Below are 20,990 nucleotides of genomic sequence, written 5' to 3'. Positions count from 1 at the left end.
CTATCTTGCTCCAAAATGACTTTTTTTGTTGTTGTTTCCCCAGATGAAAAAAGACCCCAAAGGGAATGTTTTATTGATGTGGAAGAGGTGAAACAAAAAAACAGCAGAAGCATTAAAAAGCATCAAAATAGATGAGCTCAAAAACTTTTGAGCAGTGGAAAAAAGTCTTGGTAGGTATATTGCATCAAATGGAGAGTACTTTGAAAGTGACTGAAGTTTAAACATGTAAGAATAAATACACAATTTTTTATAAATAAATTCCTGGTATTTTGGGGTCCCCTCTCATATACATTTATTCCAGCTTCTAAACCAAAGGGTCATCATTACTGTGATCTTTTTCATAGGCCACCTTCCTTGTGCATCCCCAGGACCTGCACTTTACTTGTTCTTAAAAGTGTCTGATAGTCCTAAGGGCTCAGCCTGAAATCTGGGGTGCTGCTTTGCCTCTCACAAAGCAGTTACGTGGTGAGTAGTCAATTGGATGGAACTTTGGTCTTTGTGTTTGTTTAAGGATCCAGATTTCTCCCAACTTGCCTATTATTTAGTTGTGGTTGGGGCTGGAGCAACAATGTATCCTACTTCCAATCAGGTATATGAGGAAGGAATCAGTACTCTAGGGGGTCAGTAAACTTTCTGTAAAAAGACAGATAATAAATATTTTAGATTTTGTAGGCTATAGTATCTCTACTGCAGCTACTCAACTCAGGGATTATAGCACAAAAGTAGTTTGCTTGACATTAGAGCTTTTTGATTTATATTTTGAAAATACTTTTGAACCACAAGACAAATTCTCTTGAAAGGACCTTTCTGCCTTGTGTTCAGATGATGTTGCCTAGTTCTGTTTAGGACTGTCATGTTATAGTACGAAAAATGCAATTCTGATAAGTATGTTTGAGGGATGTTGGTATAAATCCTATAAAAAATACAAGGGGCTTTAATTATGAAAGATATATAATTTTTGTGGGATTTTTTTGGCTTATTAGGAATTTAGTAGCTTAAGCCTGAATGTGTTGTGTATCATGCTTTTGGAAATTTAATAAATTAAAGAATCAATTGGAAGATTTTAAATAAATAGTATTACTGTAATTTGTTAAAAGTTTAGTAAAATCCCCATGCCTTTTAGCCATCTGCGCTGTGGGCTTTGGGGTCGTGAAACATCTTAACAATTTTGTCTATTTTTTTCCTATGTTTATTTTTCTGTTTAGATTTTCTGTCTTTTGTGGTTTTAGCTTTCATAGTTTGTATTTGCTGGGTTTTCAAATTTATTAGCTAGGATTGAGCAAAATAATCTGTACCTTATTTTCTATCTGTGACTATTTCCAAATAGTCAAATAATCATTTTTTGCTTTTATAATTTTGCTTTTATTCTTTCTCTTTTTCCCTAAGAATCAACTCATGAATTTATTATTTGTTTTTTTGTTTATAATACGTTATTTATTTTCTTATCTTTACTAATGTGTGTTTTTATTATGTTTACTTTTTTGTAATTCCTTAATTTGAATGCTTACTTCATTTCTTTTAAAAATAATATAACCACTCATGCTAAAACTTCTATAAGCATTTTTTTCAAAAATGTTCTGTGGGTTCTGATATACATTGTTTTCTGACTAATACTTCTGAATATTCTGCAATTTATTTTAATTTCCTCTTTGACCAAAGAATTAGTTCAAGCCAGCAAATTCTGAATTTTTTTTAAAGGTTTTATTTACTTCGAAAGAGGGGAAGGGAGGGAGGGAGAGAATCATCAATGTGCGAGAGATACATCAATTGGTTGCCTCTCGCACACTCCCAACTAGGGAACCTGGCTCACAACCTAGGCACATGCCCTAACTGGGAATTAAACCTGCAATGTTTTGGTTCACAGGCCAGCGCTCAATCGACTGAGCCAGACCAGACAGGGCTGAATTTTCAAATGAAAGATTTTGTTTTCTAATTTAAGGGTTTGGGGTTTTTTTTGTTTGTTTGTTTTTTATCATAGTATTTTGTCTTTCCCTTTTTTAGTTTGTAGAATATTTGAGGTTTTATATGAATATTATATGGGCTGGATTTGGGAGTTGTTCTTTGAACATTTAAAAAGATGATCTATCTGTTTTCAAGATACAGAATAAACTGATTAGCTGTATGTTATAAATTAGTATGTATTTTATTTTCCTATTTTTATATATTTATATAGTTTGTGGGTAGTCTTCTCAGTTATTAATGTGTTTTTTGGATTTCTGTAGTTTATATGTTCATGATTATCTTCTTTATTTTTATTTTTTATTTTCCGCACATCTGATACTGTTTTAGATGCATATCTGTATACATAAAGTTTAGATGGGTTTTGCTATAAAAGTGTTAAACTTTAGCATGCCTCAAAATAACATGGAGGGCTTGTTAAATACAGATTGCTGGGCCCCACCCACACACATCTCGTGATTCAGGAGTTCTGGATTAGGGCCTGAGAAATTTTTTGTATGAGTTTATTATCATAGTCCTTTTCTTTTAATAGTTGCTTATTTTACTTGCATTTATTGACAGAAACAATATGGCTGGCACTGATTCTCTTATTTAATATACATTGTTTTAAATTTTACCTCCTTTTTATCTTTTACTGTGAGATGTTAATTTCTTTAGTTTGAATACATATGTCCATCCTTCTAAAAACTTGGAAAGTGTGTATTTTTTCCTTTTTCCTAATTGCCCTTGCATCCATAATTTTCTTAGTTCATTCTTGATTTCTTTAGACAATATCTATTTACTCTCTACTGTGGGCGATGTGTGTTTAATACATGAGTATATTTTCAATCTCTCTCTTCTCACCACACACAAGGTTATTGTGGTTATTATAGCTTGAAATAGGATCAATTGTATCCTTCTTACCTCCCCCTTCACATATATGAAATTCTCTGTATCTTTGCCTTTAATTGTGCAATGATCCACCTGTCAAAGTTCTGTCTATTGTTTAACCTTGAGCTTCATTTTAATTAAAATGTCTTTACTGCCCTCAGCCTTCCAATCTCTCCATCCCATGTTGTAGCTTACATTCAAATTGGATTCAGAGTATATACTCTTTTTTGTATTTTTCACTTTGATGTCTAAGACATACATTAAAGTTCATTAACAGCCCTGGTTGGTGTGGCTCAGTGGATTGAGCGCTGGCCTGAGAACCAAAGGGTTGCCATTTCCATTCCCAGTCAGGGTACATGCCTGAGTTGTGGGCCAGATCCCCAGCAGGGGGCATGTGAGAGGCAACTACACATTGATGTTTCTCTTCCTCGCTCTCTTCCTCCTCTCTAAAAATAAATAAAATCTTTAAAACAAAAAAGCTCATTGACAGAAAGAGCAGTATTTTATCCTTCTTGTGTGCAGTTTTCAGCACAAACAAGATAATTATTAAATAATTTATGATGTAGAGTTTCAGTGTGGTAAGATTTATTTTTTTAATTTATTGAGGTAAACATATATAAAATAAAAGTCACCTTCTTTAAGTATGTTATATGATAAGCTTTAGTAATTGTATACAGTTGGCTCCTCATATCTGGTTTCCACATGCAAGGATTCAACCAACCTTGAATCAAAAATATTTGGAAAAAAAAAATTGTTCCTGATGTGTACCATGTACAGGCGTGCCTAGTTTTATTGTGCTTTGATTTATTGCACTTTGTAGATACTTCATTTTTCGCAAATTGAAGGTTTGAGGCAACCCTGCATTGAGCAAGTCTATCGGAATCATTTTTCCAACAAGGCCAGGTAAGTTAGCTTTTTTTTTTTTTTTTTTAGCAATAAAGTATATTTTAGTTAAGGTATGTACATTTTGTTTGCACATGCTTTTGCACTCCTAATAGACTATAGCAACAATTGTCAAACAGTGTGCTGTAAGAATTTTTAAAACATGCAATACCTGACTGTTTAGTCAGGGGCACTGACCTCTTTTCCCTTAGGTTGTCAAATTTAAAAAAAAGCAAAAAAAAGCCAAAACAATGATAGCTGTCTGGTGTGACTGAATCAAAATTTTACCTATTTTTTGGGTCAGATTGGGAAAAATACATTTTTTGGTAATTTAAGTGATTAGTTTAAATTTGCCATGAAAAAGGTTTAAAATCACTAGACTACTAATATAGTATAAAACTAACCATTACATGCACTGGGAAACAACGAGTGTGACTCACTTTATTGTGATATTTACTTTATTGCAGTGGTCTGGAACTAAATCTGCAATGTGTTCTAGGTGTGCCCATAGTTAGGCTTAGACTGGTTGCATCTTCACTGAACATGTACAAATTTTTTTCTTGTCATTGTTCCCTAAACAACTTAATATAGAAACAGTTTACATAGCATTTACATTGTATTAGGTATTATAAATAATCTAGAGATGATTTAAAGTATATGAGAGGATGTGGGTAGGTTATATGCAAATAGTATGCTATTTTATATAAGGGACTTCAGCCTTGAACATCCAAGGATTTTGGTATCCATGGGGGAAGGTGGCAAGGAGGGAAACCAGAGGATGATTATATAGTCATTTAACTCACACCAAAATTCAAGATACAGAACAGTTCCATCATCAGTGCCTTGTGCCCTTTTGCAGTTGAGCCACATACCCTCCCGCATCCTGGGTGAGATTTATCTACTTTATATCACTATAGCTTTGCCTTTTCTAGAATTTAATATAAATACAGCCATACAATATTGATGATATTGTATGATGATACAGTCATGATATTTTGCATTTAATTTCTTTGACTTAGTTTTATATTTTGAGATTAATTCATGTTGTATATATTAATATTTCTTTTTATGGATGATTAGTATTACATAGTATGGACATACTTTGTCTACTTACCAGTTAATAGACATTTGAATTTTTTTTATATTTGACTATTAGGAATAATGCTGTTATGAATATTCACATACTAGTCTTTGTGAGTCTATGTATTAATTTTTCTTGAATGAAGGCTTAAGAGTGGGATTGCTGGGTTGAATAGTAAATGTACTGGTATATTTAACTTTATAAAATATTCTCAAATAGAGCCCTGGCTGGTGTGGCTCAGTGGATTGAGCGCCAGCCTGCGAACCAAAGGGTCTCCAGTTTGATTCCCAGTCAGGGCACGTGCCTGAGTTGTAGGCCAGGTCCTCAGCAGGGGGTGTGCTAGAGGTAACCACACATTGATTTTCCCCTCCCTTTTTGTCCCTCCCTTCCCCTCTCTCTAAAAATAAATAAATGAAATCTTTTTTTAAAAGATTTTATATTTAGAGAGAGGCGAAGGACAAAATAAAATCTTTAAAAGTAATAAAATATTCTCAAATAGTTTTCCAAAGTGACTGTACCATTTTTCATTCCCACCAACAATGTATGGGAGTTACAGTGGCTTTGTGCAGTCACACTTGGATTGGCACTTTAGCCATTTAAAGGGTGTGTGTAGTACTTACCTCATTGGGGTTTTCGTATGCTCTTTCCTGATTACTGGTAAAGATAAACTTCATTTAATATGCTTATTGGCCATTCATATATCTTAGTTTATAACTATGTATTCTAGTTTTTGCCCATTAAAAAAATCAGATTATTTTTTATGGAGTTTCAGGTGTTCTATGTATTTTGGATACAAACCCTTACAAGTTTCTCCTAGTCTGTGGCTTTCCTTTTTTATTTCTTAACTGTGTTTTTTAAAGGGCATAAGTTTTTAATTTTGATGAAGTCTACTTTACCATTTTTCTTTTAATAGTTTTAATGCATATTGAGGTTTTTTTCCTAATTACTGAAATTATAGCATTGATTGACAGCAGAGTTGGTTCTTGAATGAATTATAAGAAAATGAGCATAAAATTTTGATAGGTATAAATCAAGATAAAGTTGAAGTTTTCTAGTTAGAGGATGGAAAACAATTATGAAAGAAAGAATTTACAAAGAGGCCAAGAAAAGGGCTCTTTGTAAAAGAAGAGGTTGGATGCCAGTGTATCAGGCATAATCAAAGAAGAAAAATAAGTGAAAACTGAAGTTGATGGCAGTGACAGCTTCTGTATCCAAAACTGATAGTATCAATAATCAAAACACTGCAGTATGATTGGAAAGCAAAGATGGCTGTTTTCTGACCTATTTTCTTTTTTTGTATTAACTGTATGTGTACTTTGCTTTTTAGCCCAAGTGAAACTCAATTGCATCTAGATATTAAGAGCACTGTCTATAGTTATTTTACAATTATAAATTAGTTGAAGGTGAAAGGCTCAAGTTGGCCCTGGCCATAGAGCTCAGTTGGTTGGACTGTAGTCCCTGTGCTCAAAGGTTGCAGGTCCCATACCCTGTCAGGGCACATACAAGAATCAACCAGTGAAAAGCATAAGTAGGCGGAGCAATGAGTAGATATTTCTTTCCCTCTATGTCTTTCTTTCTTTCTCACACAATCTCCCTATTTTCCTCTGTCTATAAAATTAAAAACTAATTTTTTAAATTTTAATCATTGTTCAAGTACAGTTTTCTCCCTTTTACTCCCAATCCAGCCCACCCACCCAACCCTCCCCACTTCCCTCCCATTACCACCCTCCCCCTAGTTTTTGTCCATGTGTCCTTTTAATTTGTTCCTGTAAACCCTTCTCATTCTCCCCTGAAATTCCCTCTTCTCTCCCCTCTGGTCACTGTCAGCCTGTCCTCTTTTTCAGTGTCTTTGGTTATATTTTGCTTAAAAAACTAAATTTTTTTTAAAGGCTCATGTCTTCAAGGTCATCTCTGTAGGTATAATGAAGAGAGACTTCTAAGTTTTTAAAGGTCAGATAGGATTGTAGCTATTTTTGCTTCATCCCTCCTCACCCACAGTTCCTGTGCTACACAGGTAACCACTTACCCTCATTTAACTGTATTTACTGGTGTTTATTCCCATGTTTTATAGACTGTTTTAGACTGGCGTGGAGCCAGTCATCTCCAAGCTCTCATGCAGGTGAATGACTGTTTTACCTACTTTTTATTTAATGAATTTTAAACATTATCAACATGCTGATATGAAAGATGTGGTTCATAAAATTAACTGAATTTATTTTTCTTCATATTTTCTCTGGAATTCCTTTAGCAAATGTTGAAACTCTTGAAGTCCTTCACAAATACACTAGTTTTCCAATCATTACTCTTTTTTCTTTATAATCCTCACCTGGATTTTTATTGATTTTTTGTTGAGAGCGATAGAGAGAGAGAAAGAGAGACATCCATTGGTTGCTTCCCATAGGTGCACCAGTCTGGACTGAACCCACAATCTAGGCACATGCCTGCAACCTTTTGGACTCCAACCAACTGAGCCACCCAGCCCAGGGCAATCATTACTCTCTGTTTATTTTTTCCCTTACATTTTTCTTTATTTTATCTGAGAGATTTCCTGGAATTTTCTTTCAAATATATTCACTTTTTAAGGTCAACAGCATATTATTTCCTAGAGAACTTATTTATAGAAATCTGATAATATTTCATTGCTATATAATCTTAGTTTTCTGTGATACTAATTATAGTATTCTATCATTTGAATGTGTGTTCTGTTTCTGTTTTTTTTTACTGTTATTCAAGTACAGTTTCCTGCCTTTTCCCCTATTCCTCCCTGCCACCCCAGTCCTCCCTACCTCCTACCCCTATTTCTACCCCCCTTCTTGTTCTCCATGTGTCCTTTATTATTGTTCTTGTAAACCTTTTACCCTTTTCCCCCACTATCCCTTCCCTTTTCCGCTGTGGTCGCTGTCAGCCTGTTGTCAATTTCAGTGTCTTTGGTTATATTTTGATTACTTGTTTGTTTTGTTGATTAGGTTCCAGTTAAAGGTGAGATCATATGGTATTTGTCCTTCACCACCTGACTTATTTTACTTAGCATAAGGCTCTCCAGTTCCATCCATGCTGTTGCAAAGGGTAAGAGCTCCTTCTTTCTTTCTGCTGCATAGAATTCCATTGTGTAAATGTACCATAGTTTTTTGATCCACTCATTTACTGATGGGCACTTGGGTTGCTTCCAGCACTTGGCTATTGTAAATTGTGCTGCTATGAACATCGGGGTGCATAGGTTCTCTTGGATGGGTGTTTTAGGGTTCTTAGGATATAATCCTAGCAGTGGAATTGCCGCGTTAAAAGACAGTTCCATTTTGAGTTTTGTGAAGAAATTCCATACTGTTTTCCATAGTGGTTGCACCAGTCTGCAATCCCACCAACAGTGCACTAGAGTTCCCTTTTCTCCACAATCTCTCCAACACTTGTTTGTTGCTTTGTTTACGAGGGCCATTTTGATTGGTGTGAAGTGCTATCTCATTGTGGTATTAATTTGCATCTCTTTGATGTGTAGCAATACTGAGCATCTTTTCATGTGTCTCTGAACCCTCTGTATATCCTCCTTGGAGAAGTGTCTGTTCAAGTCCTTTGCCCATTTTTTAATTGGGTTGCTTATCTTCTTAGAGTGGAGTCCTGTGAATTCTTTATGTTTTTTGGAGATCAAACCCTTGTCTGAAGTATCATTGGCAAATACGTTTTCCCATGTTTGGTTCTTTTTATTTTAATGCTATTTTCTTTACCCTTGCAGAAGCTCTTTATTTTGATAGTAATCCATTTGTTTATTCTTTCCTTTATGTCCCTTGTTCTAGGGAACATATCAGTGAAAATAGTGCTCCATGGAATATCTGAGATTTTCCTGCCTATGTTCTCCTGAAGGACTTTTATGTTGTCACAACTTCTATTTAAGTCTTTTATCCACCTTGAATTTATTTTTGTGTATGGTGTAAGTTGGTGATCAAGTTTCATTTTTTTGCATGTAGTTTTCCATCTCTCCCAACACCATTTGTTTAAGAGGCTATTTTTACTCCATTTCATGTTGCTGCCCCCTTTGTCAAATATTAATTGACTTAAGAGCCTTGGGTTTATTTCTGGGCTCTCTGTTCTGTTCCATTGGTCCATGTGTCTGTTTTTATTGCCAGTACCAGGCTGTTTTGATTACAGTGGCCTTATAATACAGTTTGATATCAAGTATTGTGGTCCCTCCTACTTTGTTCTTCTTTCTCAAAATTGCAGCAGCTATTCGGGATTGTTTGTGGTTCCATATAAATTTTTGAAGTGTTTTTTCTATATCTGTGAAATACTCAGTTGGTAATTTAATAGGGATTGCACTGAACCTATAAATTGCGTTGGGTAGTATGGACATTTTGATGATGTCAATTCTTCTGATCCATAAGAAAGGTGTATGTTTCCATTTGTTTGTGTCTTCCTTAATTTCTTTCTTCAGTCTTTTGTAGTTTTCTGAGTACAGGTCTTTTCCATCCTTGGTTAGGTTTATTCCTAGGTATTTTATTTTTCTCGTTGCTATATGAAATGAGATTTTTTTTCCTGAGTTCTCTTTCTGATATTTCATTGTTGGTATACAAAAATGCCTTTGATTTCTGAATATTGATTTTGTATCCTGGTGTTTTGCCAGATTCATTTATTAGGTCAAGCAGTTTTTTGGTGGAGTCTATAGGATTTTCTATGCACACTATCATGTTATCTGCAAACAATGACAGTTTTGTTTCCTCTTTTCCAATTTAGCTGCCTTTTATTTCTTTTTCTTGTCTGATTGTGGCTAGGACTTCCAATACTACGTTGAATAGAAGTGGTAAAAGTGTGCAACCTTGTCTTGTTGCTGATCTTATTGGGAAAGCTTTTAGTTTTTGACCACTTAGTGTGATGCTGGCTGCAGGCCCCTCATATGTGGCCTTTATTACGTTGAGGAATGTTCTCTCTATTCCCACTTTGCTGAGTGTTTTTATCATGAATGGGTGCTGTATCTTATCAAATATGTTTTCCCCATCAATTGATATGATCATGTGATTTTTGTCTTTACTTTTGTTTATGTGATGTATTATGGTTATTTATTTATGAATATTGTACCATCCTTGCATCCCTGGGATGAATGCCACTTGGTTATGGTGCATGATCTTTTTAATGTATTGCTGGATGTGGTTTGCCAATATTTTGTTGAGGATTTTAGCGTATATGTTCATCAGCGATAGTGGCCTGAAGTTTTCTTTCTTCATTGTGTCTTTATCTGCTTTTGGGATTAGAATGATGCTGGCTTCATAAAAAGAGTTTGGGAGTCTTCTACCTTCTTGGATTTTTTGGAATACTCTGGGAAGGACGGGGTTAGCTCTTCCTTAAATGCTTTGTAGAATTCTCCTGTGAAACTGTGTGGTCCAGGGCTTTTGTGTATTTGGAATTTTTTATTACTGCTTCAATTGCACGAGCTGTTACTGTTTTGTTCAGGCTTTCTGCTTCTTCCTGACTCAATTTTGGAAGATTATATTTTTCTAGAAATTTATCCATTTCACCTAGGTTTTCCAATTTCTTGGCCTACATTTCTTTGTAGTAATTTCTTACAATGCTTTGTATTTCCATGGTATCCATTGTAATCTCTCCTATTTCACTTCTGATTGTGTTTATTTGGGTCCTCTTTTTTTCCCCCTCAATGAGTCTGCTTAAAGGCATGTCCACTTCGTGTATCTTTTCAAAGAACCAGCTCCTGGGTTCATTGATCATTAGCATTGTGCTTTTAGTCTCTATGTCGTTTAATTCTGCTCTGATCTTGGTTATTTCTTTCCTTCTACTTGCTCTAGGCTGTCTTTTTTGTTCTTTGAGCTCTTGTAGATGTAGGGTTAGGTTTTATATTTGAAATCTTTCTATCTTTTTAGGTAGAGCTGTATCGCTATGAATTTCCCATACAGGACTGCCTTTGCTGTGTCCCATAAGTTTTGAGTTGTTATGAGTTCATTTTCTATTGTTTCCAGAAACTTTTTTATTTATTCTGTAATCTCCTTAACCCATTCATTGTTTAATAGCATGCTATTCAATCTCCGTGAGTTTGAGTGTTTGGGTTTTTTTTTTTTTCCTTTGGTTTTGTTTTCTAGTTTCAGTCCGTTGTGGTCAGAGAAAATGCTTGATATGATTTCAGTTTTCTTGAATTTGTTTAGGCTTCTTTTGTGTCCTATCATGTGCTCTTTGAAAATTTTCCCTGTGCATTTGAAAAGAATGTGTGTATTGCTTCTTTGGGATGAACTCTATATATATCATTTAAGTCATATCATTTCATCTAGGGCATTGTTTGTAGGAGACTGGTTTGATTTGGTCTGGCGAATGTGACTCAACTCTGTATGGAAAATCTACAGAAGTGAGATAGTGGGCAGAAGCCAGATGTTCAAACTGAGTTTCCCCCTGGGAATCAGGCCTAGAGAATGCATACAGATTGTTATTACTTGCTCTTGCTAAAACTCAATCACCCTGGTCTAAAACAATAAATGTGTATTGTCCATCTGAAGATAATTTCCAAAGCCTATATGAATTTTCCCAAAGACAGAGCTAATCAGCTTGCCACCTTTCCCTTCTGCATGTTATTTTCATTTCCTTGATTATACCTAAAACGTAGACAGTAATATTCTATGTAATAGATAATAAATCCTTCTTTGATGTAAGACCTGAGAGAAACAATAAGAGCCTGTCTAGGCAAGGGTCAAGGTGGTCTCCTCTTGAGATAGTGCCTGTGCCGTCCCCTTTTTCTCCACAAGATTGCTGTAGCCTGTGCATTTATTCTCGTCTTCAGTCACAACAGGTGGACTCTGCTAGCCGGAGTCCACCACAATTGTTCAATGCCACAATATCTTTGTTGATATTTTGTTTGGAAGAACTATCCATTTTTGACAGTGGGGTGTTGAATTCTCCTACTATAATTATATTGGTGTCAATATCTTTCTTGACGTCTTCCAAGATTTTCTTTATATATTTGAGTGCTCCTATGTTGGGTGCATATATATTTACAATATTTATGTCTTCTTGATGGGTTCTTTCCTTGAATATTATGAAGTGACCTTCTGGGCTTTTTTGTGGCCCTTTTTTTAAATTCAATTTTGTCTGATATGAGTATTGCTATGCTGTCTTTTTTTCCCTGTCTATTTGCTTGGAATATTTGTTTCTAGCCCTTTACTTTTTGTCTGTGTAGATCTTTTGTTCTGTGGTGAGTCTCTTGTAGGCAGCATATGTGTGGGTCATGATTTCTCATCCATTCAGCTATTCTATGTCTTTTGATTGGAGCATTTAATCCATTTTTGTTTAAGATTATTAGTGATAGGTAATTATTCATTGCCATTTTCGTACCTGTGTTCCTCTGCCTCTCTGTCTTTTCCTTCCTTTCCTTAAAGCAGTCCCTTTAGCATCTCTTTCACAGCTGGTTTGGTGGATGTGTGTTCTGTTAGACTTATTTTGTCTGACTCCTTGTTTGCTTTTCCATTTTAATTGAGGGCTTTGCTGGATATAGTCTTGGTTGTAGGCTTCTGGGTCTCATTACTTGGAATATTCCTTGCCATTCTCTTCTGGCTTGGAGTGTTTCCATTGGGAGGTCATCTGCTAACCTTATTGGAGCTCCCTTGTATGCAACTTCCTGTTTCTCCCTTGCTGCCTTTAAGATTCTCTCTTTGTCTTGAAATTTTGCCATTTTAATTATGATTTGTCTTGAAGTCAGCATCTTTGGATTCCTCTTGATTGGGATGTTCTGTGTTTCCTGGATTTGTGTGACTTTTTCTCCCGTCATATTAGGGAAGTTTTCATAATTACTTTTTCAAACAGGTTTTCTATCCCTTGTTCTTCTTTTCTTCCTGGTATCCCTATTATATGGATATTATTACATTTCATGTTGTCTCGGAGCTTTCTTACCACCTGTTCATCCTTTCTGAGTCTTTTTTCCTTTTCTTGCTGTTTTTGTGTTTTTTTCTACCTTGTCCTCCAGCTTGCTGATTTGATCCTCTAGTTCAGCCAGCCTGCTTTGTCATTCTTTCTAATGTGTTTTTTATTTGTGAGATATTATTGTTCATTTCTTCTTTTTAAAAAATATTTTATTTATTTATTTTTACAGAGGGCAAGGGAGACAGAAAGAGAGGGAGAGAAACATCAGTGTGTGGTTGCCTCCCATGTGTCCCCTACTGGGGACCTGGCCCGCAATTCAGGCGTGTGCCCTGACTGGGAATCAGACGTGCATCCCTTTGGTTCACAGGCCAGCGCTCAATCCACTGAGCCACACCAGGGTGTTCATTTCTTCTTGACCTTTGTTTATAGTTTCTATTTCCTTTTTCATGCTGATTTGTTCTCAGTTCCTTGTAGTTGTCTGTGAGTTCCTTGAGCATCTTTATAACCATTATCTTTAAGTCTATGTCTGATAGTTTGGTGACCTTCACTTCGTTTAGCTCTTTTAGTGGGGAATTTTCCATTCCTTTTGATTGAATGTTCTTTTTTTGTCTCCCCATTTTAAGTGACTGTCTTTGTTCGTGTCTGTGTTTCCTGATGTTTTGCTTTGCTAAGTGTTTTCGTAGGGCGAACTTCTGTGGAAGAAATTCTATAGGGTTCAGTGGTGTTGTCTCTTTGATCTTCTTGTCTGGATTCTCTAGGTTTGCCCTTTCTTCTGTTTGTGTGGGCTGTCTTGTCATACTAGGGTTTTTACCTTTTGGTGGTTCCTCTGTTGGTGGTTCTTCTCCTCCACCAAGTACAATGATGTTCACAGCTGCCACCTATTCCTGTCGGTGACCATTGGCAGGGGATAGGCAAAATGGATTAAGACAGCAGGAGAGTATTTTATGGGATTTAAAGTACCAGCATGTAGAGAAGAGACAGGAGATTCTTTGGATAAGTATAGCGTTAACTGTAATATTTCACCCAACTAGCCACTTTTTATAAAAGTTGAGAGAGAAGACTCTTGTTAGAGGGGAGAAGGATTGTGAGCTCAATCCAGAAAACAGAGTGCTTGTGCAAGGTTATATGATTAGATATAGTGAAAGTAAATGGTAGAAGGTAGGCATAGTATGAGAGAGAGTAGAGATAACCACAACAATAATAATGCTCAGGATTAAAGTGAAGTGGGCTATGACCAGGGAGGTTTGTTATGTACAATTGTTATGTACAATTGTATGGAACAACAATTATTTACAATAGTACTTGAACAACAATAATATGACAAGAAACATATGATTTGGATCATCAGAATAGAAAGTACCTGATCAAGAGTTATGTGTTACTGGAACACAGGTGACGTGAAAGAAGAAAAATTAAAATACATTAAAGAGAGAATAAGGAAAACCAGTCAAAGAATGCAATTAAACAGAGAAATAAAATGAGGGAAATGAAACATAAAGAAGAGAAACAAAAAATAGTAATAAACTAAAAGTGGTAAAAGTAATGAACATATAATAATAATACACATAAACAATAAAATGCCAGCTGTATGGGATAGCAAAGTGACATTTATCTCAGTTTCTCAGTTTTGGGGGTTAGCCTTGTGCTCCCTCTTTCAATTTGTCTCTGAACCCTTTGTAACACCATGTCTTATTATCTCACTTGGTGGGGGGAGGGAAAAAAGGGGAGAGGAACAAAAAAAAAGAAAAAATAATAATAAGCCTCCTGCTGACTTTAAGGCTGTTCATCCAGTTCTTCTGGTCTTCCTACATGCAGCAGTAGAAGGGGGCTGGGCTGCACTTTTCTCCCTTCCTATGGTTTTGAGAGGATGGGGACCAGGTATGGGCCGCAATATTTGTAGTTTCCTGGCTGCTGGCCAAAGTCGTCCATGAGTTGCCAGACTAAAATCAGCCACTCAGTCTCTGTGCGCACAGCATGGGTCAGTCTTGGGTATGCTGTTTCACTCAGCCACTCAGTTCGGCCACAGGGCTCCAATCAGCCTCTCGGCAAACAGCCCAAGCTCAAACCATCCTTGGGGTGAGTCAGCCACTGCTCGAGAGTTCCTTACAAAGCAGCTGCCTGCCATTCTTAACAAGCGCAGGGCTCTTCACACTGCCCAACTTTCCAACCAGTCTGGAGACTATCCGTGTCAACATTGGACACGGCCCAACTCCTCCCTTCTCCAGGTGTCACCTGCCACTTCAATTTCTTTGGTACCGGCGTCCACAGCCCCATCAGATGTGTACTACCTCTGTGTATCTCCCACTTCGTCTCTACTCCCAGCAACTTCCAGCATCCAGGTCCCTCCTGGTGCCCAGGTGCCCTCCCTGCTCTGGTAAGGGAGGGAGCTAGTGATCTAATTGTCCTCCCTATGTCCTGCGGCAGGCAGCAGGCCAGGTGGCGCAGAAGCCTCCGTCCCCATTTAGATCCCAGGGACCTTACCATTCCAGCACAATCTCCTCACTCTCTGTTTTTCAATGTCTTCTGCAAATTTTGGCCTCCAAACTTCCTGTAAGCTGGAATTCCCTTGGCTGTTCACTCTGTTCTTCAGAAGATCAGCTAGGTGTTCCAACTGGGCACACAGAGAACTGAGCTCTACTCACAAGTACCTCGCCACCATCCTCCAGAATCCTATTTCTTGCCTTGTTGTTTTTTTTTCCTTTTTGTTTTGATCTACCTTTCATGTTAGGGCTTTCATCAGTTTTTGTGATCTTCAGCTCTACATTAATATGAACACTAGGACTACAAAGATCATTGTAATCTCTACATGGGTAGCACTTGTGAAAAGGTGGGTATCACTATACAGCATTAAGTAAGATATCTTGGTGTTTCCTTTACATGATTCCAAATGTCAGTATCTGTAGGTGGTCTCAAGATCTCTTTTTTTTTTTTTTCCAGAAAAGAACCTTTCTGTCATATGACACTTGGGAACCATCAGCATTTCTAGAGTTTAGCAGTAGAAAGGGGTTGGGACCCTCTTCTATATTTAAACTTTTATTCATCCCTTTCTTTTCTTTCTTATCTACTTTGCCTGTCATTACTAAATCTGGAGACTTTTATTATACTTTGTCTGGATAATAAATTCCTACTTCCTTCCAGCTAGGAGACTTGGGCGTATCAGCTGCTCTTTTTATAATTAATTTATTTAAGCCTTACCTTTCAGTCTCACCCAGTTTCTCTAGTTGTGGAGCCTTTTTGTTGACAGCTATACTACAAATTACCTTTCCTTTATTTACTTATTATTTTTAATCCTCACCTGAGGATGTATTTATTGATTTTGAGAGAGAGAAACATCAGTGTGAGAGAGAAACATCAATCGGTTGCCTCCCGTGCGTGCCCCCACTGGGGATTGAACCTGCAACCTAGGTATGTGCTCTGACTGGGCATCAAATCTGCAAGTTTATTTTTCAGTGCATGGGACACACTCCAACCAACTGAGCCACTCCAGCAGGACTAAATATCCTTAGTTTTAGGTGTCATCCTCATTTGCTGACATTTTATTTAAGCCACTGAGTTCTGCAGTTAATTTATAGTCCTTTATTTGTCTTCCTTTCAGAATTTAATACTTTTCATACAGTGATTACTCCTCAACCTTTTAGTTTCTATGACTGTGTGTTTCCTTTCACCCCCTTACTATCATTTTAATGGAGTACAAGGAAGATGTAGAAATAAATACAGTCATGTGCCACTTACCAAGAGATATATTTTAAGAAATGCTTCAGGTGATTTTATCGTTGTACAGACACCATAAAGTGTACTTTCACAAACCTAGATCACATAGCCTTTTACACACTGGTTATATATATTATATAACCTGGTTAAATTATATAACCAGGGGTCTCCAACCTCCAGGCTAATGGACCATTACCAGTCCTGGCCTGTCAGGAACCTGTCTGCACAGCAGGGGAACTTAAATGTAATGCCCTCGAATCACCCCAGTCTGTGGAAAACTTGTCTTCCATGAAACCAGTCCCTGGTGCCAAAAAGTTTGCAGACCAGTGACCTATAGGACCACTGTCATATATGCAGTCCATTGTTGACCACAGGGCATGGTTGTATCTTATTTAACCTCGCATCCTCTTTAATAATACTTCTATTCATTTCATTTTTATCCCTTCATTCTAGTCTCTCCCAATTTTATGTTTGTCTTTTCTTCCTGTCATCTGCCACATAAAAATGTTTTATTTTATTAAGTTATGAACTATGTAAGATTACATTATAAGCAGTTTAAGCTACATGCACCCATGAATGACATTTGTATTTGAGCTTTCTTTTTTATACTGGTAGGGTAGGTTTGAAATGAAGAGTTTACTTATAATAGCATATTTTTAAATTTTAATAATAGTGGAACAATTCAGAAACATTACTGATTTTGATGATAGCTGCTTTATTGGATGTTTACTACATGCCAGGCACTAAATATTTTACAGTTATTAACTCTTCAATGATCATTTTTTATACTTCCTTTTAGAAAGTACCTGAGAAATTTATAAAGCTACACCATGAAATACATAAAGTCTCATCCATCTCCATGAACGCTAAGGAAAAAACTCAGAAAACCTAGGAAACAAAAGTATTTCATCTGATCACAGACATTGATTCTTAAGGCTACACCTATATGTATGGGACTCAATTTAAAAGAGTTTGTAACATAATTTATACTTAAATATGAGAGAAACTAAGAAAAAATCATTAAGACTGTAATGAGAATGCTATATTTCAGTGTTTTGTAATAACCTATTCTCAGGATAATCAATGTGAAGAGATTTCCATTGTAAATTCAGCTTCATGAGATACCTGAGAAATGATATTGGAGAAAAACCATGTGAGTTTAGTGAATGTAGAATAGCTTTCATCTATGTGACACATCAAGAGATACTAAAGAAAGTCTTATTGGAGAAAGTATCTGCAGGATAACAATGTTGGAGAACCTTCAGACTGAATCAGATATCCTTCAGCATAATTAAATTCATACTAGAGAGAAAACTTATGAGTGTAATGAATGTGGAAAAACCTTTAGTCTGAAGCAAAACCTCATTGAGCATAAGACAATGCATACAGGAGAGAAATCACTTGAATGTAATGAATGTGGCAAAGTATTCTCTCGAGTCTCACCTCTTGGTCTACATTTGAGAAGTCACACAGGAAAGAAACCATATAAATGTAGTAAATGTGAAAAGGCCTTTAGCCAGAAGGGGAACTTTCTTTCTCAGAAATATCATACTGAAGAGAAACCGTATGAATGTGAGAGAACTTCTATTCAGATGCCAAGTCTTATGAAGCACCAGAGAAATCATACTGGAAACAAATTGTATGCATGTAAGGAATGTGGGAAAACCTTCGATGGCAAATCATCTCTCACTGACCATGAGAAAATTCATATGAGGGAGAAGCCATTTGAATGTAATCAATGTGGAAGAGCCTTCAGCCAGAAGCAATACCTTATTAAACATCAGAATATTCATAGCGGAAAGAAACCCTTTAAATGTGATGAGTGTGGAAAACCCTTTAGCCAGAAGGAAAACCTCATTATCCATCAAAGAATACATACTGGAGAGAAACCTTATGAATGCAAAGGGTGTGGGAAAGCTTTCATTCAGAAGTCAAGCCTCATTAGACACCAGAGAAGTCACACAGGAGAGAAACCCTATGTATGTAAGGAATGTGGGAAAGCCTTCAGTGGCAAGTCAAATCTCACTGAGCATGAGAAAATTCATATTGGAGAGAAACCGTATAAATGTAATGAATGTGGAACAATTTTTAGGCAGAAGCAATACCTCATTAAACATCACAACATTCATACTGGGGAGAAGCCCTATGAATGTAATAAATGTGGAAAAGCATTCTCTCGAATTACATCACTTATAGTACATGTGAGAATTCATACAGGTGATAAACCTTATGAATGTAAAATATGTGGGAAAGCCTTCTGTCAAAGCTCATCTCTTACTGTGCATATGAGAAGCCATACAGGTGAGAAGCCCTATGGTTGTAATGAGTGTGGGAAAGCCTTCTCTCAATTCTCTACTCTTGCTCTACATATGAGAATCCATACTGGAGAAAAGCCTTATCAGTGTAGTGAATGTGGGAAAGCTTTCAGCCAGAAGTCACATCACATTAGACACCAGAGAACCCATACTCATTAAAGCTCTATGAATGTCTTGAATTTAGGAAAAATCTTCAACACAATTCACACTTTATAGCATATTAGAAAATCCATCTTACGATGGTGACATAAATGTGAAAAATCCTTCAGCAATTCAAACTTAAAATACTGGGATTTTAAATAAGAAGTATGATGGTATGAAAACATATACCTCCAGAGCCCCCACAACAAACATTTTTAATGCTGTACTTCTTAAAAGCATTCTCACTGAAGAAAGGATCCAGCCATGGACACTAATCAATGTGGTTCTGGAAGGTCTGCCTGATGATGCATTAAGACAAAAACATGAGAGGTATAAAGATGTATAATTAAGAGAAAAAACTCATTCATGTTATATGTTTTGCTATATGCAGAGTCATCAGTTATTTGCTCTTGATCCAGCCATGAAAACCAGGTTGTATCCTGAAACATATGCATGCCTGTATAAGGAATTGGTAATTGATAGATGTGATATCACAAGTTAGTAAGGAAGTCATGCATGAGTCAAAAATGGTCTCAGGGTAATTGACTCTTCATATGGAAAAATATTTGCTGTCATATAAAATATTTATTTATTTATTATGAACCCAAATAATATTGAAGACTAGAATGCAAAACAGTAATATGAAATTTTATAGGAGAATGTTTTTAAAGCCTTGGAGTAGGACAGGACTTCTAAAACTAATTCTAGAATACTCCCTTTGAGTATATTTACATATACCCAAGAAACTGATACATGTACCCAGGGAGCCATATACCTTTATGTTCATTGCAGCATGAATTATATTAGCAAAATATTGGGAACATCTGTCTCTTGTGAAATGGTTGAATAAAATATAGTTATACAGTAGAATATTCTCTAGTAGTTAAATACAAGTTAAATATATACCTATTAACAAGAAAAAAATCTGAAAAATCATGTAGAGTGAAAAAAAATTAAAATGATGTATATATTATAATGACACCTGTGTGAATTTGAATGAAATCACCAGTAACCAACACCAGTATGAAGCAATGGTTGTAGATGAACATTTTTATGTAAAACTATGAAGAATGGATTGGAAGGATACACATTCAGTTCTAAAAGTGGTTGCCTCCAGAAAGAAGGGAGGGGATGGGAAATGAGATCAAGTATGGTAGTTAAAGAATATTTCAGTTTTGTATCTAAATATCTCTTATTAAAAAGAAATAAAAATTTCAGGTAACCATAACAAAATGTTAGTTAATTCTAGGTTGTGTCAGTATATTTGCTTAATTTATTTCTGTGCTATTTCCTTCGAACTTCTGCAAATTAAAAAGAGATAAAAGTAGGGAAGATATACATGAAGTACATGTTAAAATGGACTCACATTTTCAGTCAGATGCTAATATTTTATTTAAAATATTTCTAAAATTATCTTTAAAATATGAAAAAAAAATTGTGATGGTAGCTTAACAGTTCCAATTATTTACTTTCACATGCCACATCACTGTGTGTAGTTTCTATTCAGAAGTTACAGCATGATTTTGCAACAGGTTGGCTGAATCACATGCATTGAAGGATCACATTTAAGAATATATGCACAGACCTGGTAGAAAGAATTCATTTTCACTTAAACATTTATCAGAAATTTTAATACCCCATATAACCAGTATTGGCAATGAAAAGTAGACTTCAAAATGAGGAAACCATGTTATGCAAATTTTTTAATATGCCACTGAGTAAAAACATCCACTCTTGCATTTCAGCCTCAATTTTAACCTCAGACTGTTTTTTTCTCTATTCTGCCAGACATAATCAATGCCAACCCCACCCCATATGTTTTTAGAGAAAAAGTGCTGAAAAGAGACATGGACTTAAACAGTATTTTATTTGGAGCAAATCTTTTTTTTTTTAGAATTTTGGAAAGAGATACTTGATCTCTTTTCACAACAACTTGACATGTAGAAAGCTGTTAGTGCTGTTTTTAAATAGTGATAAAAATGGCTATACAACATTTAAACCTCAGATTGATTTCACATGTATGAATCTTTTAAGCTCAATAAAATGCTAATATAACTATAGCACTGCACTGCACTGCTTGTTATTAGCATTTTTGAGGGTTAGTCTTGTGATAAGATTATAAATACCAGTGGTTGATTTTCTGAGGTAATGTACCCAAACAACATACATGTATATCAGCATGAATCTAG

The 20,990-nt window shown here is 35.9% G+C and overlaps 1 protein-coding gene across 1 annotated transcript; it reads left to right on the top strand.

The window, feature by feature from the left end:
- Positions 1-123: 123 nt before the first annotated feature.
- Positions 124-20,013, top strand: ZNF260 (zinc finger protein 260). The gene is made up of 2 exons (XM_036013287.1): positions 124-170; positions 17,145-20,013. The coding sequence occupies exon 2, from the start codon at positions 17,725-17,727 to the stop codon at positions 18,817-18,819; it is 1,095 nt and encodes a 364-aa protein (XP_035869180.1). The 5' UTR covers positions 124-170; positions 17,145-17,724; the 3' UTR covers positions 18,820-20,013.
- The last annotated feature ends 977 nt before the right edge of the window (positions 20,014-20,990 follow it).

This window comes from Phyllostomus discolor, chromosome 12 (assembly GCF_004126475.2).
Source record: "Phyllostomus discolor isolate MPI-MPIP mPhyDis1 chromosome 12, mPhyDis1.pri.v3, whole genome shotgun sequence".
Taxonomy (NCBI): Eukaryota; Metazoa; Chordata; class Mammalia; order Chiroptera; family Phyllostomidae; genus Phyllostomus; species Phyllostomus discolor.
Note: the sequence above shows the minus strand (reverse complement) of the source record. Positions and strands in the feature narration are given on the sequence as shown.

Bases quoted from the DNA above. Each gene is read 5' to 3' on its own strand.
- ZNF260 (XM_036013287.1), top strand. From the start codon at position 17,725: ATGCATACAGGAGAGAAATCACTTGAATGTAATGAATGTGGCAAAGTA.